Here is a 24,324-nt window from a genome sequence, read left to right as displayed (position 1 = left end):
ACAAATTGCAAATCTGTTGTCTGCAAACCTCAACCATAACTCAAACTTTGAATAACCTTGTTGAACACCCACAAAGTCTTTCAAAGACTAACCTGAAAACATTAGGTGTCTGAAGGTGTCTGTGGGTATTTTACAAGTCAAATCTGGGTATTTGAGGTTTTCACCAGACAGCAGTGACATCCTCACTTTTCCGTCAAGCTCATCTGTTAGTCCACATGCACATTGGCCCCATATCCTTTGTCTTTTAAGATTCACCTTTGACTCCATATCTTAAAACATCCATCAGTCCTCCCTCCTGCTCCGTTCCTCTATGCATGCTTTCTAGTCATCACATCCTCAACCTAATAACATTTTTCTCCGCAGTTTCAGGATAACTTTTGTGTGTCACTTTCCATCCCAGGTTCAATACATCACCTCCTCCAGTAGAATCACTCATTTTTGTCTCCATTTCATCTCATTCAGTTTATTTACTTTGTCTTTTAAAATTTTTTTGCAGTGAAACCTGCATTCAGGCACAGGATTGTCCCTGTGGAGATAACCATTGGTCACCCTGCCAAGTTTGAATGTGAAACTGAGGATGCTCCGAATGTGAACTTCAAGTGGTTCAAAGGAGCAAACCCCATCAAAGAGGGTGATAGGTACAGGATTATCAGTCGCTTCAGCACTTCCTCTCTGGAGATCCTGAGTCCAAGCAGGGACGATAGTGGTGAATACACCTGCAAGGCGTCCAATCTTCATGGCAGCGATGAATGCTCCGCCACTCTCAGCGTGACAGGTAAGAGCAGCGCATGTTTCCCTCTTCTTCGCTGGTTGAGTTTGGAAATGGTTTTGAACCACACTTGAATGTAGAACTGTTGCTGATTTGTTTTTCCTACAAGGTATTATCTTCTGCTGTTCTTTGCTGGTGGAGCTTTTTGTTTCATTTGTTTAATTGTGAATTGATTTTGAATCTTTCTTGCTCTGCTGGTTTGGTTTTGTCTAATTGGCAGGTTTTGGTTAAGGTAAATCAACAGGGTATAACATAATGCAACTAATGTGTTTTTCTTTCTTCTGAATTCTTATAGAACAATGTCCCCCTGCCTTTATAACTAAACCTGACCCTCAGACTGCGTATGTTGGAAAGAGGGCAGTGATTCATTGTGTAATAACAGGATCTGCTCCACTGAATGTTGTCTGGCTCAGAGATGACCAGGCCTTACCCCAAGTGCCTGCACGCTACCAAACATCTTGTGAAAAGAATAAGCACACTCTTGAAATAAACAACCTGGAGCCCGCTGACAGGGGCCTCTATGTGTGCAAGGTGTCAAATAATGTTGGGACAGCTGAGTGCAGCACGGAGCTGCGTGTTGTTGATAAACCCAACTTTGTAAAGCCGCTGGGTCCACTGGCGGCTGTGGTTGGAGGTCCTCTGCACCTGGAGTGTCAGGTGGATGAGGACACTGGAGTAACTGTCACCTGGACCAGAGATGGTAGAAAAGTCCATCAGTCTCCGGACTGTAAACTGTCTTTTGAGGATAAGACAGTCACTCTTGATATCCCAAAGACCACAATGAAAGATTGTGGAAATTATGTGTGCACGGTGACAAATGATGCTGGGAGTGCGACTTGCTCCACCTCGGTGAAGGTACAAGGTAAGAGCTGTCTGTCTGGTAAATTTTCATGGCTTCTGCAGTATTTGAAGCTGTCACAAATCTGCAGGACTGAAAATTCACATAATTGTATTCTGTGAATTGTAAATTGTGAATCGATGTCCCAGTTAGACCTGCTCCCCCTCTTCAGTCTTAAATCAATTCTCTTATAAAGCTGAGTTGTTATTTTTAAATGACTCCTCTGACTTCATTTTGGCTCTTTCTAACCAAACACCTCTGCAGAGCCACCAGTCTTTGTAAAGAGGCTGGAAGCCACCACAGTTTGGAGGCAAGGCAGCACCGCTCGGCTGCAGTGCACCGTCAAAGGATCCCCTGAACTTCACGCCACCTGGTTCTTTAATAACGACGAGTTGTCTGCCGGTGGCCGATATGATGTCAGTCTGAAGGATGGTGTCGCAACTTTTGAGATAAAGGATGTCATGTTGAGTGACAGTGGAAACTTTACCTGTGAGGTTCTCAATGAGTCAGGCTGTGAGAGCTGCAGCACTAAAGTGACAGTGAAAGGTGTGTAGACTGAGGGCATTTAAGTACTGACCAAATTTCCAGAATAAGAACTAACTGTGCTATCTGTTCCCCTTCAGAACCTCCATCCTTCAGAAAGGAGTTGGTCTCGTTAGAGGCAGTCAGAGGATCAGTAGCTGTGTTGGAGTGTGAGATTTCAGGCTCTGCACCATTCGAGGTGGCCTGGAAAAAGAATAAGCAGCGTCTGTCAGCAGATAAGAAGTACAGAATAGTGTCGCAGGGCGCCCTGGCCTCTCTAGAGATTCACTCATTTGAGAGTGCTGACGCTGGTGAATATGAATGTGTCGTATCAAACGAGGTCGGAACAGTATCCTCAAAGTCGTTGACTAAACAGAAAGGTCAGTGATGTCAAGAAATACTAGACATACTTAATTACTCTACTGCTCTGGGCCGTTGTTTATGTCATTATCACAACTCCTGTAATTTCAGAGCCTCCAATGTTCTCAAAGAGGATTGAGAGTTCTACAGCAGTGTCAGGAAATACAGTGAGGCTACAGGGAACTCTGAAAGGCTCAGCTCCCATCACTGTCAAATGGATGAAAGACTCTGAGCTGATCAGAGACGATGATCCAAATGTCAAAATGACATTTGAGAACAACATCACCAGCATTTCCTTCTCATCTGTTGAGATAAAACACGGCGGCAAGTACACTTGCCTTGCCGAAAACCAGGCAGGACAGCAGAAATGTGAAGCAGTCCTAACAATTCAAGGTTAGAACACATTTCTAACTATTTATTCAAGTGTTTTTAAAGGTTAGATGTAAATGTTTTTGACTCTGAAAACTCATGTTGTATTTTAGAACCCGCTAAGATCGTAGAGAAAGCAGCGTCCATCAGCGTGACTGCAGGAGATTCAGCCACGTTGGAGTGCACAATTTCTGGAAGCCCAGAGCTCAAAGTGAAGTGGTTTAAAGACGGGAAGGAGATGATCAGTGGCCGTAAATATAAGATGACCGTAAAGGAGAACACCGCCATCCTAAAGATTCTCTCAGCAGATAAAGGAGACACTTCAGATTACAAGATGGAGGTGTCCAATAAAGTTGGAAAAGACGAGTGCACCTGCTCAGTCACTGTGATAGGTTAGTTTTAGCAAGTATATATTTTTAATAACGGCTACAAAAATTTGGCCCTTGATCATGTGTCTGTGATATATTTCCTTACACAGATCGTGCTGCTCCACCATCCTTCACCAAAACTCTCAAGAAAGTGGACGCGAATATTGGTAGTAATGTTACCTTGGAATGCAGAGTTGCTGGATCTCAGCCGATGGTTGTTTTATGGTACAAAGACAATAAAGAAATTCACAGCAACCACAAACATAAACTTGAATTCAGTGAGTTTAAAGCCACTGTGACGATTACCGGCCTGGAGCAAAGCGATGGTGGAGTTTATAAATGCCGGGCCTCCAATGATGCCGGAGAAAAAGAGACCAGTGGTACTTTGTCCGTCAGAGGTCAGAAGAGTTAACTTACTTAAACTTGAGATTAAACAGAATTTAGCAGACAATAGAAATTATCAGACCTTACTGATAGGCTTTGAATATGTGTGCTCTTTTTCTTCCTTAATAACTCCAGAACCTCCAGTCTTCACTATGACACCTGAGTCCCAGGATGCTTCACCCGGATCAAATGTTGTGATAAAATCAGCCTTTACAGGATCAGCTCCGCTGGTTGTTAAATGGTTCAGAGAGGAGAAAGAGATTTTCACTGGGGGAAAGTGTTTCATAAAGAAAGATGCCTCCTCAAGCTCTTTGGAGCTTCACTCTGTGAAACCAAGTGACTGCGCTAAATACACATGCCAAGTATCCAATGATGCTGGGAAGGTGGACTGCACCGCAGTCCTCTTTGTGAAAGGTGCTGTTTCATTCTTTCTTTCAAACAACTGATATGGACTGTTGTTTATTTACTTAACCTCTTGTTTGAGGTCTTGTTGACTTTGATTGTTACTGTTAATTTACAGAAGCCCCAACATTTACAATGAAGCTCGAGCCATCACAGCTGCTGAAAACTGGACTGCCTCTAAGGCTGTCCTGCAAAGTGCAGGGCACTCCTGTTATTACCATCAAATGGTTTAAAAATGGCTCAGAAATTGCTCCAGACCACAGACACACAATGGCCTTTGACAGCTCAATAGCGACCCTGGAGGTCGAGAACTGCTCTGCAGAGGATAGTGGAGATTATGTCTGTATGGCATCCAGTGAAGCCGGCAGAGACCAGTGCAGCAGCACAGTAACAGTCAAAGGTTGGTTCAGTCTTCAGTCGTCAGAGTTTATCCTGTTTTTCTAAGATACTTTAGAGTCTGGTCCACATTGTTCTTGAACATGTTCAGTGCCGCCTACATTGACAGGAGTGCAGAGGTCACGTCCCTGTCTACCCCCACAAAGACCAGGAGTTTGACTCCTGGCATTACGGCTCACTTGTACTTCCCACAAGACATATTAGCTGTGTTTGCAGATGGGAAGCTGGTGAGGGATCACACTCTGTATTTTTTTTTATTTATTTATTTATTTTTACTTATGACTCTTGGTGGTTATTAAACCCAGCCCTTAGCGCCTAGGTCACTTGGCGTCCGCTGGGATCAGTTCCAGCGTGGCCCTCTAAACCCTCTAAACCCAACCCTCTAAAGGAAAACTGGGTAAAGCTATTAGAGGGATGAATAAACCTCAACACGAACCTTGACTTAGGTCGCACGCTTCGGGTCCCTCGCCAAACGACTCCATGAACCAGAACACAGAACGCCACGTTCTGTAATTATGAAAAACCGAAGGTCACAGAGTTGACTTGCATATCTCACAAATCTCAACAGCACTTCTTGCAGACCTGTGTGTCAAGCAAGGTAATTAGTTAATTCAGCTTTTGTTGGGAGAGAACAAAACAAACAAACGTTACACAATATATATATTGTTACCTTAATACATAAATGTATGAAAGAAACAGCCAAACAAAGGTCTCTGAACGCCCCCTGTGAGCCATGATATGTTGAGGTAGATACTAGTTTGGAATCCAAGTTTTGCTTTTGACTAAATCATTTTTCAGTGGTGAGATAATGTCAACATCACAAATGTTCTCAGTCCCAGAGGTTAATTATCAATCACAACTTTCAGTTCTGAAGTTTTTTATCAAGCGAACTGAGCGAACATGTTGCAGAGAATCAATACACCATCATTGGTGCATTTACTTAAGAGACCAATGATTCCCCATTTCCACCAGTTTATCTGTGGTGCTTGAACCGGTCCTGTTCAGGAGTCCTGGAGTCTTGGTGCTATCTTGCAAACCACCCCGCGTTACTACCAGATTCAGACAGAACCGTTGCAATCAACGATGTGTCATCGATAGAGGTTGTTGCACAACAGAAGTAATCAGTCAATCAGTAATCAGATGTGGGAACCTGGTCCATATTGATGGAAAAGGGGTGTGAGAGTGGAGTGTAATGTGGAGGCTCTGAACAGCTAAATGAATTCTGTGGACCAGACTAACCCTTCAGCCCTCAATTTCCCTTTAATATGACCTTTATTATCTTTGTTTTATAGAGCCTCCAGTGTTTGTGAGGCCTTTCGAATCAGCTGAGCTTGTAAAAGGATCCGAGGTTTTCTTGGAAGGAACTGTTTCAGGTTCTCCTCCATTTGAAATAAGTTGCTTTCTCAATGAGAAGCTGATCAGAAACGACAAAAGGCATAAGATCAGTGTTGAAAATGACACCGTCACTCTTCAGATTTCAAGCTGTGAGGCCGGAGATGCTGGGACCTACCAGTGCACTGTTGCAAATGATGTTGGGGAGACTTCTTGTTCTTGCCAAATTTCACTGAAAGGTTAGTGAAAGAACAGTCTCAGATACTGACATCCATGGTTATCTTTCGTCATGTTGCCCATTTGACTATAATTTACGCCTCTATGCAAATTTAGTGAATAAAGGTTTGGGCATTTTGGACAAATTTAAGAAATAAACAACAAGCAGATGTGTGATAACAGAAATGTAATGCAGGCATCGTGACATTTTCTCTTCAGCATACTTTAGTCCTAAACATTTACCGTAATTTGTGAGGAGATAAAGTCTGCTGAAGGTTTGATCAGGAAGATTTAGATTTGCAATGTGGATCATCTGTGTTTGTGTAAACCCTCTTGTAGCCTACAGTCTGATTTTATGGTCTTCTCTCACTAGAACCACCAACGTTTATTCAAAGACTAGAGGATATGTCCTGCATTGTGAGCTCTGAGGTCTCTATGCAGTGTATGTTGTCTGGATCATTTCCCATGACTGTCTCCTGGATCAAGGACGATTATGAGCTCACAGAAGACGAGCATATTAAGATGTCCTTTGACAACAAAAGTGCCGTGTTGACTTTGAAAAATGCTGAGTTGTCACACGGTGGAAAATATATCTGTAAGGCACAGAACAAAGCCGGGACTCAGAGATGTGCCGCTGTGCTCATAGTGACAGGTTTGTAGGATGTTTGTCTCTTGTCTTTACTGCTGTTGTCTTCATGTCCAGCTTGATGTTTTATGTGTCGCATGAACTCCTGTAAGTGGTAGCAGCTGACTGTGTCATGGATCAATTTGTTACCCCAGCACCAGCAAGTATTTCAGAACATGCAGAGTCCATCAGTGTAACCCAGGGCGACCCAGCCAGGCTCGAATGCAGGTTCTCAGGCACCAAACCGCTCAAGTCCAGATGGATGAAGGCAGGAAAGCAGCTGACCTCGGGCCAGAGATACAGAATAAAGAGCACAGACACCAGCTCTGTGCTCCACATAGTTGAAACACAGAAGAGCGATGGCGGTGAATACACCTTTGAGGTTTCAAACAGTGCTGGGTACAGTTCATGTGATGCAGCTGTTACTGTCTTAGGTTAGTTTATCTCAAAGTTTTACATCTTTCATGAGATTATCTGAATTCATACAACCAACTTAACATGGTTTTGCACTTTGTGTGTAATAGATCAGATTATTAAACCGTCTTTCACAAGAAGACTGATGGAGACTGAAGCTATCAGAGGATCGTTTGCTCATCTGGAGTGCCTTGTATCCGGCTCCCTGCCGATGACGATACAATGGTACAAAGATGAGAAAGAGATCCAGACTGATGAGAAACACAAATGCACGTTCTTCGAGAATGTTGCTTTCCTGGAAATCAGTCGTCTTGACAGTAAAGACAGCGGCAGCTACACCTGCATCGCTAAAAACAAGGCGGGAACCGTCCAGTGCTCTAGGATCTTGTTTGTTAAAGGTTTGAATTTTTTAAGCATCCTCAGCACTTTCTTGGAGTTTAAGGTATAATCATATTATATATGTTGATGTTATAATCGGGTGTCGGGTTTTGTCCACCAACAGAGCCACCATGCATCCTTGAAAAGCCTGAATCCATGGATGTTTTACCTGGCTCAAAGGTTAAGTTTAATGTTCGAATCTCTGGCACACCGCCATTGACCACCAAATGGTTTAAAAACAAGAAAGAGATTTTATCCAGCGCAGACTGCTCTGTGATCAAAGACAACACCTCCAGCTCTCTGGAGCTCTTCTTTGCCAAAACCTCAGATTCTGGAGACTATGTCTGTGAGATACACAATGATGTTGGCTCCACTTCATGCCAGACAACACTCTTTGTCAAAGGTTAATATTGGCCTCTGAACTTTATCAGTTTGCGTTGTAGTGATCACCTTACCAAAGTAACTTCTGTATGTGTTTTTTTTCAGAACCCCCATTTTTCATAGATACACCTGAAGGTGTATCAGTAGTGAGAGTGGGAGATACTGCAGTGTTTGAGTGTAAGGTTGCTGGTTCTCCAGAGATCTCTGTGCGTTGGTTCAGAGATGGAGCTCAGATTCAACAAACGGTCAAACACAAGATGTTGTTTTTTAACTCTGTAGCCACCTTAGAGATTTGTCAAGTTAGTGAAAATGACAGTGGGAAATACTTCTGCGAAGTCTCTAACGAAGCTGGAACAGAGAGCTGTACAGTTGAGCTCGAAGTGAAAGGTTGGTTTTCTTTACATTTTCACATCTTCTCTTTGTTTCTGTTAAAAGTCAAGATAAATGACATCACTGATCCAGATCAAAGGTTGCTTTAGTTTGATTTTCTTTGTTATTTCAGAGCCTCCTCTGTTAGCTGAAGAGCTGATGTCTCTTGAGGTTGTTAAAGGTTCCACAGCCGTGTTTGCATGCAGATTGGCAGGAAGTGCGCCGTTTAAGGTCACATGGTTCAAGGATAAAAAGCCAATCAAATCAAGCCAAAAGTATGTTATCGTTGATAATGTGAGCTTGAAAATCCAGGACTGTAAAGTGGAAGATGTTGGTACTTACCAGTGTGTGGTAGCCAATGAGGCTGGAAGTTGTACTGGCTTTGCAGCCCTGTCTCTGAAAGGTTGGTTTAACTGATGACACTGACAAACATTAGGCTTACAGCTCTGTACATTTTCTGGCATTACAATGACATCTTTTCTTTGTATTAGTCCCTCCAACATTTGTTAAGAAGATAGAAAATGCCTCCACTATTCTGGGAGATGTTGCAGTCTTTCGCTGCACTGTGGAAGGCTCTCAGCCTCTATCTGTACAATGGCAAAAAGATGAAAAATGGATCCCAGAAGATCCAAAAATTGAGAGAATATTTGATAACAAAGAGGCCACACTCAGGATTCCTGCCTGTGAAGCCACTCACAGCGGGAAATACACCTGCCAGGTCGTAAACGAGGCTGGGCAGGACAAATGCTTTGCCACGCTGGTAGTGCAAGGTATTTCTGCTTCATGCTCGATTCTTCTGCATAACAACACAGGTAGCAAGTTTGAATGGCAATAACAAGTGCACTCACCTCTTTTTCTCGATGTTGTAGAACCTCCTTCAATCCAAGAGAAACCAGAGGTAGTCAAAGTGACTTGTGGAGATCCGGTTAGTCTTGAGTGCAGGGTCACTGGAATTCCTCAGATCAGGGTGAGATGGTCTAAAGATGGCAAAGAGCTCCAGTCAAGCCAAAAACGTCGTCTCTACTACAAGAACAACGTCAGCAGTCTTAACATACAGTCCTCTCAGCTGGAGGACGGTGGAGAATACCTTTTCGAAGCCACAAACTCTGTCGGGACTTGCAGCTGTAAAGTTGTGCTGGTTGTTTTAGGTTTGTAAAAACTCTTCAACCCTTGATAGAACAAATATTTAAGTTCTAGAATTGTGTTTTCTTTTTCTCTTGACTAATTATCTTGTAATATTACTTTAAACAGAAGAAGTAATTCCTCCAACGTTTGTTAGAAAATTAACAAACATTCAAGCAATTATGGGTTCAGTGGTTACCATGGAATGCAAGGTTGCCGGTTCTCTTCCAATATCAGTTGAATGGACCAAAGGCAAGGACAAGATCACCAAGAGCTCAAAATATGAACTCCTGCACATTGAAAACACAGTCTCGCTGGAGTTCAAGCTGAGCGAAGGTGCTGATACAGGAGAATATTCCTGTAAACTTACCAACAAAGCAGGCAGCTGTGTGTGCAGTGGAGTCCTCACAGCTAAAGGTTAGCATTCAAAGGTTGGCTTTATTCAAAAAATAATTTCCCAGGCTGTTAGTCATGTATGGTAATCTTTTTTTTGTGTGTGTGTGGGTTTTAGTGCCACCAAGGTTCGTCTGTGAGCCTGAGTCTCAGGCTGTTCTCCCAAAGTCTACTGTACTCTTCAAGAGTGTCTTTGAAGGAACGCCTCCATTTATGGTGAAATGGTTCAAGGATGACATGGAACTGATCACAGGGCCATCCTGTTCGATCAGCTGGGAGGAATATTCTTCCTCTGTAGAGCTCTACTCAGTCGGGACTCTGCAATGTGGAGTTTATTCTTGCCAAGTCAGCAATGAAGCAGGCACAGTGAAAAGTGCAGCAGAGTTGCTGGTGAAAGGTTGGACTTCTTTTTTTTTGTCCATCACCATGACCTCTTGATTAACTCCATCTTTGTTCTCCATTTTCACAGCTCCTCTTCATTTTCTGCCTGATCTCTTTACCATTTCTTCTCTCACCAGGAATATCTGTGTTTTCATCAGCATCACCTGTTACCATCCTCCATAAGGGTATCTTTATTCTGACGATAGTAACTTGATCTTTTTTGACTTTGCAGAGCCCCCTCAGTTTATCCTGAAACTTCCTCCCACTACCTTTGTGAAGCAGTGTGAGGGACTCCGTTTCGAATGCAAGGCCACCAGCTCACACTCCCTGACTATGTGCTGGTACAAAAATGAACAAAAGATAACAGACGGCGAAAACTATAAGACGATGTTTGTTGACTCGACTGCGTACCTCCAGCTGCGCACTGCAAGGTTTGAGGATAACGGAGTCTACACCTGTGAGGCTCATAACGATGCTGGCAGTGTAAGCTGCAGCTCCATTCTCACAGTCCAAGGTCAGCTATCCAACAGATGCCTTTGCTACAAGTTGTTTTGTGGATTTTGTCTCCTCTGAACTTGTGTAGCATGAAAAAGAAGGAATGAAAATGGTGCAGATTGTTTTAGTATTGGTCTTGAGTTTAACGTTTTATGAGTGGAACTTTGTCTAAAACTTTAGCATGGATTCCAACAACTCTACCTTCTGTTTCAGTGGAACATCTGATTTTTGCCCTCCAGTTTGTTGGATAGCATGAGTCTGATTGTTTCCTCTTTTTTTAGAGATATGTTTTTCCCTGTTTTTGATGGAATGACATGAATTCTCCCCACAGTTAACCCCTACGTTTTCTCTCACTAATGATCTTTCTGTCAAAATCTGGATGGACTCGTCAAGCATGGACTGAACTTAAGCATGACCCTCAACCAGAATCTGGAACTGCCCAACGAATGGCTGGCAGATTGTTAATATCTCTGATATGTTTTCCAGAGTCCCCATCCTTCATTAAAACTCCAAGTCCAGTAGAGGGCATTCCAGGGAAAGAAGCCAGCCTCCACTGTGAGGTGTACGGTACTCCACCTTTCCAGGTTAACTGGTACAAAGACAAACGGCCACTGAAGGAGAGCAGGAAATATAAGATGGTCAGTGAGGGCAGCTCTGCCGCTCTTCACATTATGAAACTGGTGCAAGATGACACTGGTCTTTACGAGTGCAGAGTGTCAAACAATGTAGGAAGTGAAAGCTGTCGCACCACCATTAGCCTCAAAGGTTAGTACAGTCTCATAGGTCATTTTCCCACAGGTTAGTCTTAGTTCGATTGCCTCTCCTCACTTTTGATCTTTCCGTCACTATTCAGAAAAACCAGCGTTTGTCAAGTCACTGGTTGACCAGTCGGTGACTACCGGTCAGCAGCTGACACTGACAGCCACTGTGAAAGGCTCTGAGCCTTTGACCGTGTCCTGGATTCAGGACAAGGATCACATTCTCAGAGACGGGGACAACAGGAAGATCACCTTTGAGAATAATGTGATCACCCTTGTAGTGCCCAAAGCAGACTCAACCACGGCTGGTAAATACACCTGCCAGCTGAGGAACGACTCTGGAGTTGTGGAGTCTGTCTCCCAAGTGACCGTCCTAGGTTTGTAGGACTCCAGACCTAGTTACATGACCGCCAGTGTAAGGAGTCTTTAGTTTAACGTTTTCTTCCCTGATTTCTAGAACCCGCTGCTATCGTGGATAGCCCCGAGTCCTTGAACGTCAAGTCAGGAGAAAACACAGCTATTGAAGTCACAGTATCTGGCACACCAGAACTGAAAGTGAAGTGGTTCAAGGATAACAAAGGGATCTCTTCAGGTGCCAAATATCAGATGTCCTTCACAAAGAAGGTAGCTGCCCTGAAGATTCGGTCTGCTGATAAAGCAGACGCTGGAGAATACAAGCTGGAGGTGACAAACCATGTTGGTACTGCCTCAAGCAAAACTAAGCTCTCTGTTTCAGGTTGGTGGCCTTTGTATCCATGCTCTTTCATGAACTTTCTAAATGTCTTATGACAATTCCATCATTTTTTTTTTTTTAGCAGTTAGCTCTAAAATCCTTCATACCTTGTTTTTTGACAATAGATAAGTTGATTCCACCGAGCTTCATCAGGAAGCTGAGAGACACCCACCTTATTGTGGGTAAGCCTGGTGAGATGGAGTGTAAGGTCGCTGGCTCTGCTCCTTTAACAACGTCCTGGTTCCACAATGGCCAGGAGATCAAGAGTGGGCCAAACTATGACATCAGCTGCACCGATAATAACTGCAGACTGAGAGTCCCAACGGTCCAACTGTCCGATTCTGGCAAATACACGTGCAAAGCTGTAAACTCTGCGGGAGCCAGTGAGACGACTGCTTCCATGAATGTGACAGGTCAGTAGACGTCAACAGAGTCGAGAACAGAACATTTAATGGATGTTTTCATAGCACAGGATCGGGCTCCTTACAGAGAGTTAATGATTATCTTACAACAAATCTTTTTTTCATTGAACTCAGAACCTCCATCTTTTGTGGAAACACCTGAAGCGAAGGAAACATTGCCCGGCAAAAATGTGTCTTTCTCAGCTAAAGTGAAAGGCACCGCCCCCCTGAAAGTCAAATGGTTCAGGGGAGCTAAAGAAATGCAGCATGGAAGGGGCTGCGAGATCGCCCTGAAGAACGATGTTGCCACCTTGGTGCTTCACAGAGTCGACAGGTCCCACGAAGGAGAGTACACCTGCCAGATCATTAATGAGGCAGGGAAGGAGAGCTGCCCTGTAAACCTGTTTGTGAAAGGTTTGTTAGCATGATATCTTATTTTTTATCTGTAAACTTCAAAAAATTAATTTTAAATAACTGATGATGAAATTGCCTCTCTCAGAACCAGTCCACTTTGTGAAGAAGCTGAAGGACATTTCCTTTGAGAAGGGCAAACCTCTGAAGCTTGAGGTCACGTTTGCTGGAAGCCCCAGAATAAATGTGACGTGGAAGAAGGACGGTAAACTCATCTGGGCCTCATATCAGTACAATGTGACCACCACAGACACCTCCTGCATCCTGGAGGTTCTTAACTCTGACAGGATGGAGGTTGCTGGTAGATACTCTTGCGAAGTAAACAACGCCGTCGGAAGTGAAAGATGCGAAGCATACGTGTCAATTCTAGGTAAAATTGTTAATATGCATGTTGTACTTAGTTTTGTAGTTTCATTTGTTGTAATTCATGATCATTCAGTCATTCATTAATTCATTTTTTTTCATTTGTTCATACTCAACATCTGCAATCACTGAATCATCATCATCATCATCTTTCATTTTAGAACGACCATACTTTGTTGAAAAGTTGGAGCCAGTGGAGGTAACTCTGGGCGATCCAGTTACCCTGAAATGCTGTATTTCAGGAACTCCTGACATCTCCATAGATTGGTTCAAAGCAGGTGGAAAGCTGCGCAAGTCCAACACTTGCTCGATGGACTTTGCCAAGGGCGTTGCTACTTTGAAACTGACTAAAACAACCAAGTTTGATCAGGGCGAGTACGTCTGCAAGGCAGATAACCGGATCGGTTCAGCTTCTACCAGCTGTAAAGTGATGGTGAAAGGTGATGCTTGTTTCCTATACTTCATCCATACAACCAAACTTGAGTCAGCCACGCACATGTTATTGGATTCTCTCCCGAACGTTTTTGTTCCTTATAAACAGAGATTCATACTTTGAATATGTTTCTTTTGATTACCCCAAAAAGATTTCCTCAGGTGATATATTCAACTCTTGCAAAAAATACTAATCAAGCTTTTTAGTTCTATCTCCATTTTTGCTGCAAGTTACAATTCATCCGCAATAGCACAGTTTACTTTGCGAAAGAAGCAAATGCATGGCAACAGTGGGCACATTTCTAACATCAACATTGCTTCTCTCAGAGCCTACGCGCTTTATCAAGAAGCTGGAGGACACCACTTTCATAGTGGGTCAGCCTCTCAAACTCATCTGCACGTACGCCGGAAGCCAGAGGGTCTACGTCACGTGGAAAAAGGATGGCAAGCTAATTTGGGCCTCTTATCAGTACAATGTTAGAACCACTGACTCCGCCTGCATTCTGGATGTCCTCAACAGCGACAGGGAAGAAGCAGCTGGAACATACACTTGCGAAATCTCCAACGGAGCTGGAAGCGACATCTGTCACGCTCGTGTCAGCCTAGGTAAAGTCACAAACTCTTTAACACGCCATCTGCTTTCAATTCAACAATCCACTAACATCAGAGGCTTTCTGCTGCTCTCTAGAGAGGCACAGCTGGTTATGGTAGTCATTTATGACTAAACAAATGATCTCACTTAGTTTACATTACTACCTGCCTGCTAGCGTAACCTACTGTAGGCTTTCTGCAACTAACCCACCACTTACTCCTCTCAGAACCGCCCCGCTTTGAGAAAAAGCTGGAAGACACTTATTTCAGACTCCGTGAACCTTTGAGCCTCACATGCACGTACAGCGGAAGCCAGAGAATCAACGTGACCTGGAAGAAGGACAGTAAACTCATCTGGGCATCGTATGAGTACAACGTCAAGACCACCAAAGACACCTGCACCTTAGAAGTCCTCAACAGTGACCGAGAAAAGGCCGTCGGAAAATACACATGTGAAATTTCAAATGCTGAAGGAACCGATATCTGCCACGCTAATGTCAAGCTAGGTAAACCACCTTAGCACCTCACCTCATTACAGGGAATTTTATCAGCACTTCCATAAGATACCATGAAACTTAGCATGTTTAAAAGTCTCACATTCTCTAACACCACCATTGCTAATTGATTTCTTAGAACCAGTGCGCTTTGTCAGAAAACTGACAAACACCTTCTATAAAATTGGCCACCCTTTGACACTGGGGTGCAAATTCACCGGCAGCCAGAGGATCTATGTCAGCTGGATGAAGGATGGCAAACCCATCTGGGCATCGTACAAATACAACGTTAGAACTACCAACTTCTCCAGTGCCCTGGATGTTCTCAACAGTGACTGCCGGGAAGCCGTCGGGAAATACTCTTGCGAGATTTCCAATTCAGAGGGCACTGATATCTGCCATGCAATGGTTAAGATAGGTAATGCCACTAACACATGCAACTTTTTGTTGTTCACAGTCAATTTGCAAATTCAAAAACCAGCAAATCCTCTGCAAACCAATCGATAAACCCAAAAAATTGTTTGCTGCAACATATAAAACATGGAACTAACACATCATTGCCTCCTGTAGAACCTGTGAGCTTTATGAAAGAGCTGGAAGACACCACTTTCAGACTCGGCCGACCCCTGTCGCTGTACTGCGCTTACAGTGCCAGCCCCAGGGTCTATGTCAGCTGGAGAAAGGATGGCAAACCAATCTGGGCCTCCTACAAGTACAATGTCAAGACCACAGATAACTCCTGTGTCTTGGAGGTCCTCAACAGTGACCGGCTAGAAGCAACAGGGAGATACTCCTGCGAAATTTCCAACTCTGAGAACACTGCAGTCTGCCATGCACAGGTCCATCTAGGTAAAACACTAAACATGACGGCTCATTGCTTTTGGTTTTTATGTTTTCAAACAAAAACGTGAATGTATCTGTATCCTCCTGAGACCCTGCCTCATCATATGAGGACTTCAAATTTTAGGATTGCTGCACCTTTTACTTTATTCTGCGAAACTCAGAACTGTTGTCCTCGTTTGTGGACACTTTCTGTGCCATTTAGTGGTAGCAAAGCACAATACACTAACTTATTTAAAACAAGATGTTATCCGCCTAAGTCAGTCTGCAGCTGATCCAAACACAAAAATGGACAAGATACGAAACCTGATCATTTGTTATGGTTGACACTTGTTTATTTAGGCTTAATAATGTTTTTAGTTTGATATGGTATACACATTTGACCAATTTAAGCAATAGTCACAAGCTAAGACCCTTTTCATTATGAAGTTCACATTTGTGGGCTTTTCTGGGCTGACCTCGTCACCAGCAAAACCAGTGCACAGTTAACTGGAGTGAATGTTAATTTAAAGGCACTGGAACAAAAAGATCTGTTTTTTAATGGATATTTATACACCATTAAAAACTGAAAACAGTGAGCCGTATTTCTAGTTTTACTTATCACAATCATAGGTTGCTTCCACTTATTTTGACTAATCCCTCTCAATAGTTGACAGGCAGCTAACAGCTAACATCTTGCCTTTCCTAGAACCGCTGCGCTTTGTAACAAGGCTGAAGGATTCAACTTTCAGGGTCGGCCAGCCTCTGAAGCTCCAGGTCACCTTCACGGGCAGCCAGCCCGTGTACGTGAGCTGGACTAAAGACGGCAAACCAATCTGGGCCTCCTACAAGTACAACGTCAAGACTACAGACAGCTCCTGTGTCTTGGAGGTTCTCTACAGTGACAGAGAAGAGGCTGCTGGGAGATATTCCTGTGAAATATCCAATCCCAGCAGCTCTGCTGTCTGTCACGCTCATGTCAGACTAGGTAACTGCCTTCTAACATACTCACTGATTGGCCAGCACTTCAGGCTACATGACATGCCTAACACTAATGGTGTTGCTTCTCTCAGAACCTGTGCGATTCGTGAAAAAGCTCGAGGACACATCCCACCGTCTGGGCGACCCACTGAGTCTGACATGCACGTACACTGGCAGTCAGCAAGTGCAAGTGAGCTGGACGAAGGACAGCAAGTCGATCAGTGCTTCGAGACAATACAACATCAAGACCACCGATTCCTTGTGCGTTTTGGACATCCTCAATAGAGACAAGCAAGAAGCAGCTGGGCTCTATCATTGTCAAGTTTCTAACGCAGAAGGTTCTGCCATCTGCGATGCTTATGTCATTTGTAAAACCTCTAAGAAAGGTATAACCATGACGCACTCTCACATTTGCATTGCTAATACAAAACCAAAGAAAGCAGAAACTCCTCGTACTCTCAGACCAGCTTCTGTTCACCGGTCTTCAGAGGTTGCTTCCATCCGCCAGTCTGAAAACTGACAGTTCTTGAGGTTTTGGTTTCCGGGCAAACGGCTGCTTGTAGTTCAGAACAGAAGTGGAAACAAAAAATTCATCCGGCTCTGATTAAACTGCATTTATCATCACGTATTTATCCCACAGTTAAGTCCAGAGATTGTCGAGTGTAAGCAGCCGTACATTTTGGGCTGAATGCAGAAGTTCCACACAGACCATTTCGGTATTTAAATGTACATCCTGCAGACGTGCTGTGCTTTGTGAAAGCAGAGACTAACCATAGATTACACTGGGGGGTCCCTGGTGGCCTTGTTATGATCTGCACCGTCTTATGTTTGTGTCCATCCTCTTTAAGATAAATTCAGCTTTGGAGTCTATCTGGACTGCAGATTGAAAGAAGCTTGAATAACGTTCAAAAAAAGATTTGATCTCTTGGGACTCATGTTTTTGACACAGACTCTGACAAAAAGATTTAATATAACAGTGATCATTTTTTTAAGAAAGACAAATGGAAAAAAACACTCTGATAACCCTATTCCACCATATTAGATCTGCCTCTTAAACTGGTTCAGGTTTTTGGAACCTTGGTGCTATTGAGCAAGCCAGCCCATGTTTCCACAAGTTTTAAGTTTAATCATTGTAATCGAGGATGTGCCATCAACCGAGGGCGTAAACGGAGGTAAACAGTAGCAACAAATGGCGAAACACATTGACTACCTGCAAGGTAGGAAGATGTAGAGGAATATCCCCTGCAAAACTTCATCCTCCCCTTCCAACCTGTAGAAGATGACTCGCCCACTGATGTTGTCTTGGTTTGCATTTCAGGTCAAGGAAATCCAGCTAAGATAAAACTTTTTGAGCTCTTTATCTGTTGGTGGAATTGCTCTGAACGTTTCAAAATTAAGTGCAGGAACTGGAATGAAACCTGTTCCATGTTGGTGGAAAAGGTTAAGCGTTGCTGTATGAGCTGGGCCGGTGGAGCAGGAGCTCGTCTGGAGTACAGTGGGACTCTGGCTGTCTAGAATCCACTTCACATTATTAAATTAAGCCTAACTGAATTCCATCAGTGAATTTTAATTATGGATTCATGTTTGCCTATGCTTGCTCACCCCCTTTGCTTCTAACACCCCTCACTGCTTCTCACAGAGCCTGCTCGCTTCATCAGGAAGCTGGATAACACTTCGTTCAGGGTCGGTGAACCGCTGACACTTAGAGTCGCGTTCAGCGGTAGCCAAAGGATAAACGTGAGCTGGAAAAAAGATGGGAGACCGATCTGGGCCTCTTATAAGTACAATGTCAAGACGACAGACTGCAGCTGCGTGCTGGAAGTCCTCAACAGCGACCGAGAGGAGGCTCAGGGGATATACACTTGCGAAATTTCCAATGCCGAAGGCTCTGATATCTGCCATGCTCATGTCAAACTAGGTAACACTAACCAACAACACAGCGCTTTTTAGTATTCTTCTTTGATTCCATGCTTGAACTTCATAGAGTCCCCCATGGGTGATATTTTTCTGTAGTCCAACCAAACAATGAGGTTTTTTCATTGTATTTTGGATCTTGGAAAATAAGCTCTGTGGTAAAGACACAATTATTATACTTTCACTGTTAATTCACCAAGATAATCTTCACGTTCAGGATTTTTGGAGCCTAAATTCAATCAGCAGAAGTTAAAAGCTAACATTAGGCTATAGACAAACTACACCACTGTCACATGACTGAACGTCTCCATCACAGCCAGGCTAAAAGCTGCATTCATCCAACCAAACACATCTAACCAACAACACATCCAACCAAACACATCTAACCAAACGTCTCCATCACAGCGAGACTGTAAAGTTGTGTTTGACGTGATGATATTCTGTAGTCTCATTTAGTAACTTGCTAGCAACCAACTTTTAAAGACACATAAAAGCTGCAGAGTTCACAGCTGGTGATTTACTGATGGATTTTATGTCTGCCAACAAAATATAAAATTTGTGATTACCACAAAAATTTGTGCTAACCACAGAGCTTATTTCATATATCCAACCAACATCACATCAAACCGACAACGCATTCAGTGACTTTGAGACCAGGGAAGTGGAGGTGCTGAAATGCTAACTGATTTCTGGGTTTTTGGACTCATTCTTGGGGTTCTCTATAACTGCTAAAGGTAACACTGATGCCACTCACGTAGATGGCCTCTCTAGTGCCTAAAACCTTTCTCCATGTACAGGTAAACCTCACCTCTTTCACATAGCCTCTCTCTGCCCTCATGACCTCATGGATACCTGTGGATACTGCGCAGTCACATAGTCGTCCGTCCTGCGCATGTAAAGATCAGTAGTTTCTGTGACTGACTTCAACATTGCTTCTCTCAGAACCTGTCCGATTTGTCAAGAAACTGGAGGACGTGTGCCATGAGCTGGGTAAACCTCTGAGGCTGGAGTGCACGTATGCCGGCAGCCAGAGGGTCTGTGTGACGTGGAAGAAGGATGACAAGTTGATCTGGGCTTCTCACCAGTACAACGTCAAAACCACAGACTCCTCCTGCGTTCTGGAGGTCCTCTACAGCGACAGAGCCGCAGCGGCAGGAAAATACACTTGCGAAATATCCAATGCTGAAGGAACTGACACCTGTCATGCTCATGTTAAACTAGGTAACACAGTAACAAACACATCTCCGTCCATCTCATGTGGTCTCTAACACTAACCTCCGTTGTGGTTATCGTTGTTGTTGTAGTTTTCCTGTGGTCCTGTGCTCGTTGGTCACTAGAAGGACATTTGTAACATCTAAAAATACGTGGGGTACGTTGTCGGTACGTTCAGGGTTGGCTGGTCTCATGTTTGTCAGGTTTAGAAAGACAAAGACTCGATTAGGTAGTACAAGTCCCTGAGAGCATGTTGTCGGTGTTGATATGGGTCAGAGTGATGTTTGCTTGCTGGACGAAGGGATTGGTGGACAGGTAGAAGTCTTAGTGAATGGGGTGGATCCTCTGTATTTGTTTGCCTTTGTGTTGCAGATTGTTTTTATGTCGTTGTCTTTGTTGTCGGTCTCTGTTTTCTCTGATCCGGTGAGAGAGGCTCGTTGGCCTGGTGAATGACAATTTGAATAGCGAAGCATTTCCAAATGTCACGACATGGTCTGATTTTGTCACTTTCTCCCCACCAACAGAGCGCAAAGTCCCTCCCAACTTCACCAAGAAGCCCTCTGAGTCCATGATGGACTCTGTGGGTAAGACAGTGAGGATGGAGGGTCGGGTGTCTGGCTCGCAGCCGCTGACTGTCACCTGGTACAAGGACAACAGCGAAATCTACAGCTCTGACAAATACGATGTCAGCTTCAAGAACAACATGGCCGTGCTGAGTGTCAGAGACTGTACCAGATCTGACGGCGGCGAATACACATGCACAGCTTCCAATGAGGCTGGCAAAGCTTCCTGTCGGGTTTCTCTCACCATCTCAGGTATAAACGTGTCGGTTCGTCTTAATTATTTGGCATTGTTTGTTTAAACCTGATCATGATTGATTTGTTGTGTTTTCTGTAAAAGGTCAATGATCTTCAGGTAAAACCCTTTCATCGGTCTGTCTTGGTGCCGTTCTTTCAGCTGAAATAGATCTGCCCCTCTCTGAAATATAGTTAAGAACATCGGGAACCGTAGAACAGTCAACACAAGCAACACATCTGCATATTTATTCAGGCAGTCAAAATGGAGCAAATAAAAATGTTATTTTTTAGCAGTGTCCAATCAAACTCAGCTGCACGTCCTCGTAAGACAAGTGGGGAGTTACTTTGGCTGGTAAGCTGACTGGTAGGCAAATCTGGATTTCCTAGGATATAAAAGGAATGACCCACCCTACTCTTCCAGTGATTGGCTGGTACTAGTTGCCTTTGTTGGTTGGATTGGTTAGGTTTCAGCAAGAGGAGTGACATTGTTTAGGGTTATGGTGAGAATGTCAGGTGAGCCAGTTATAGGCAGATTATGACAGGTCATTCTCTCGCTATCCAGAGGAAACCCAAATTAAAAACCAGCAGTGTGCGACAGCTCACTGGTAACACACTGCCGATAGCTGGTCAACACAGCTCACCAAGATAGCTGACTTGTTACCAAATAGCAAACTACGATCTGAATGTCTTGAATCAGACTGAGGGCGAGATCACATTCAGACCAACTGGACGAAGAGAGATCACATTCAGACTAACTGGACGAAGAGAGATCACATTCAGACTAACTGGGCCAACAGAAATCACAGACTTAAGACTAACTGGACTAAATGTTTGGTTAGAGTTGTAGTTCGGTCCCCCTCAAGCTCAGGTGAGATGATGAACCATCTGGTTTCTGAAGGTTGCTAAAGTCTTCAGAAGTGTCTCCAGTGTCCTCCTCTTTAAAGTGTCTGTAGCTGTCCTTCTTTGTTCCCATCACTCCTTCAGAAACCGGCCAGCCTCCAAAGTTCGATGCCCCTCTGAAGCCGGTTACGGTGGGTGAGGGTGAGAAGCTGAGCCTCAAATGCCACGTGGGCGGCTCTCCTCCGCTGACCATCCATTGGATGAAGGACAGGAGGGAGCTGAAGTCCAGCGGAAACATGAAAATCACTTTTGTTGGCGGGACGGCGTGTCTGGAGGTCAGCACAGCCTCAAAGAGTGACGCAGGGGATTACCTCTGCAAGGCCAGCAACAACACCGGCACAGACTTCTGCAAGTCCAGGGTCACCGTGACAGGTAACACCGTCCACCGTCAGTCTCTGGGGTCCATGTTTACTGTCCTCACACCATAAAGAACATGAATGCTTCACCGCCGCCGACATCAGACTGCTCACCAGCTCTGAGAATTTGGGCAACATTTGGCACAACAGATGCAGCTTTAGGCGATGAAAGGTTTCAGTTATTATTCTCATGAATCATCCGGTCTGCTCCATAAATTGTGCTCTTCAGGATAAAGAGTTAGTGAGTATTTATTTCTAAGTCATTCTGATGTTCTGTTTTCATTACATCTACCAGATTTTGAGGAAATCAATTTTCATTATTCTAACTGAGATTTTTGTTTAATTCTACTGAATAAAAAAAGAAAAAGGCCCAGAGTTTGGACTATATTAAAGCCTGTTGGGCTTTGATTGGACAACTTGACTACATTCACCTCCATGACTTCTTTCTAGATAAAGGAGTTAAGCCCGCCCCCGCCGAGCCTGCCGCCCCGGCTGCAGCTGTTCCAGTCAAAAGGCTCGACAACCTGTTCTTCATTGAGGAGCCCCAAAATGTCTCCGTCACAGAGAGTAAGTCAGAGTCTGGACCAGAAGAAGTGTGATTTAATGATCAGTGTGTTGTTTTTAGGGTCTCTGTCTGACATCAGAGTCCACCTCCCGTGTGCTTCAGACTGGATCGTGATTATCAGACGGGCGTGATGGCGTGTAGACGCTGAGATACGATAACAAAGACACCAGTCAGAGGAAACACTGATGACTCCAGTCCATCATTCAGCATCTGAACTGCACAGGTTCACCCTGGAGCTCCGAGTTCACTCCTGTTTTCTTTGCAGAGGGAACCGCCACCTTCATTGCCAAGATTGGCGGCGACCCCATCCCCAGTGTGAAGTGGATGAAGGGCAAGTGGAGGCAGATGACCCCCGGCGGTCGCGTCTCCATCGAGCACAAGGGCCAGGATGCCAAGATGGAGATCAGAGAGGTGACAAAGTCCGACTCGGGTGTCTACAGGTGCGTCGCCACCAACAAACATGGAGAGATCGAGTGCAGCGCTGAGATCGCGGTCGCCAAGAAGGGCGAAGTGGAAGAAATCGGAGACATCAGGACAAGACTGAAGAAGTAAGAGAGACGTGTTAATGTCTTCATTTAGTCTTTGAGGGACACAGAAGAGTGGACGTCCATATTTTCTTTAAAAGTTTTTGGTGATTTGTTTTTCTTTCTATTTAAAAAGTTATCGTCACCTTTTTTTTAATTTTTGAAAGTCATTCTCTTTTAAAATCACCAAAAGTGAGACTTTTTATCATAGACAGAAACTGTAAAAAAAGAAATTATTGTCGAATTTTCAGTTTTGTTGAACAGATCTGTGAGTGACTCTGACATATATGGGGCAAGAAAACAAAAATAAATCAGGGGTCTTGAAAAGTCATGGAAAAGTTTTGAGATGACACTGTGTGAGAATCTTTTTGCTGGTGGTGAAGAGAATTCGCCGCTGTCTCTGATGGTATGTTTTGGTGTTTGTCAGGACGCCCTCAAAGCAGAAGAGTCCCAAGAGAGACGAAGACATCGACATCGTGGAGCTGCTCAGAGGTCACGACCCCAAAGAGTACGAGAGGATCCTGCGGGAGCACGGTATCCACGACTACCGTGCCATCCTGCAGGCCGTGGAGTTCCTGAAGAAGGAGAAGGAGATGGAGACAGGACGAGCGGTGAGACATCAAATAACGGAGCACCAACGTGTCCCCCTGATGACCTGTGGGGGGTCAAAGTTTAGTTTAGGGGACACAGTCCTGATGCTGAGCTCACAGGTCTCTTCAGACACGAGTCCGTGTCCTCTGGTAACGTGTTGTGTGTTTGTCCGTCCGCAGGAGGTGGAGCACGGCGGGCGTGTTGAAGAGGAGGACATGGCCAAACTCATCCAGCAGCTGGAGGGACGCGTCGGCACAGAGGTACCCGAGAACACGAGCGGGACATTTAAATATCACTTATACTATAATTTGATGATCCATGATTTGGACGCCCCTGTGTCACCTCGCTCATCAAACGAGTTAAAAACACTTAAGTAGGTTAAACACGTGTGCATGTCATCAGGCAGAAACAGCGTGAGTGCCGACAGAATTTAAATCAAGATTTAAAGTTCAAACATCTGAGAGATGGCGCCCTCAGAGTTTGAGTTGATGATGTCGTCTTTTGTCTCCTCAGCCCGTCTCTGTGATGGAGGACATCAGCGACCAGACCGTCGTCGAGAACCAGAGCGCCACCTTTGAGTGCCAGATCAGCATCAACTACCCTGAGATCACTCTCAGCTGGTACAAAGGGACGCAGAAACTGGACGCCAGCGAGGAGTACGACATCAGCAGCGTGGGCAACCGCCACTACCTGAGGATCAAGAGATGCCAGCCCAAAGACCAGGGCAACTACCGCGTGGTCTGCGGGCCGCACATCTCCAATGCCAAGCTCACCGTCACAGGTAAGGCGGGCCGCAGTGAGTGCACTTCCTGTTGTGTGTAAAGGTCACCGTCCGTCCACCTGTAACTTGTCCTCATGTCTTTATCCCACCATCAGGAGCAGCTGTCAGGACAGGTGAGCAGGTCCACGCCGCACCAACACTCACACACTTACCTCTTTGACTGTTTGTCTTCTGTGTTTGTCCAAAC

The 24,324-nt window shown here is 44.4% G+C and overlaps 1 protein-coding gene across 1 annotated transcript in view; it reads left to right on the top strand.

Moving 5' to 3' along the window:
• The window catches only part of ttn.1 (titin, tandem duplicate 1), a 194,389-nt gene that overhangs the window by 44,739 nt on the left and 125,326 nt on the right, over positions 1–24,324 (top strand). The window contains 39 exon segments of the mRNA XM_042494071.1: positions 497–775; positions 1,065–1,631; positions 1,872–2,153; positions 2,231–2,509; positions 2,601–2,882; positions 2,972–3,250; positions 3,337–3,624; positions 3,746–4,024; positions 4,131–4,412; positions 5,701–5,979; positions 6,330–6,608; positions 6,737–7,015; positions 7,498–7,776; positions 7,860–8,141; positions 8,257–8,526; positions 8,615–8,893; positions 8,993–9,271; positions 9,375–9,662; positions 9,757–10,035; positions 10,252–10,533; positions 11,001–11,279; positions 11,368–11,649; positions 11,730–12,008; positions 12,131–12,418; positions 12,542–12,820; positions 12,906–13,187; positions 13,342–13,620; positions 13,940–14,218; positions 14,431–14,709; positions 14,837–15,105; positions 16,198–16,510; positions 19,354–19,640; positions 20,150–20,438; positions 21,405–21,692; positions 22,127–22,243; positions 22,507–22,789; positions 23,193–23,376; positions 23,536–23,616; positions 23,870–24,137. Of these exon segments, the coding sequence (XP_042350005.1) occupies positions 497–775; positions 1,065–1,631; positions 1,872–2,153; positions 2,231–2,509; positions 2,601–2,882; positions 2,972–3,250; positions 3,337–3,624; positions 3,746–4,024; positions 4,131–4,412; positions 5,701–5,979; positions 6,330–6,608; positions 6,737–7,015; positions 7,498–7,776; positions 7,860–8,141; positions 8,257–8,526; positions 8,615–8,893; positions 8,993–9,271; positions 9,375–9,662; positions 9,757–10,035; positions 10,252–10,533; positions 11,001–11,279; positions 11,368–11,649; positions 11,730–12,008; positions 12,131–12,418; positions 12,542–12,820; positions 12,906–13,187; positions 13,342–13,620; positions 13,940–14,218; positions 14,431–14,709; positions 14,837–15,105; positions 16,198–16,510; positions 19,354–19,640; positions 20,150–20,438; positions 21,405–21,692; positions 22,127–22,243; positions 22,507–22,789; positions 23,193–23,376; positions 23,536–23,616; positions 23,870–24,137 (10,797 nt within the window).

Source organism: Plectropomus leopardus, chromosome 10 (assembly GCF_008729295.1).
Source record: "Plectropomus leopardus isolate mb chromosome 10, YSFRI_Pleo_2.0, whole genome shotgun sequence".
Classification (NCBI taxonomy): Eukaryota; Metazoa; Chordata; class Actinopteri; order Perciformes; family Serranidae; genus Plectropomus; species Plectropomus leopardus.
The sequence above is the reverse complement of the archived record's forward strand: the minus strand, read 5'-3'. Positions and strand labels throughout refer to the sequence as shown.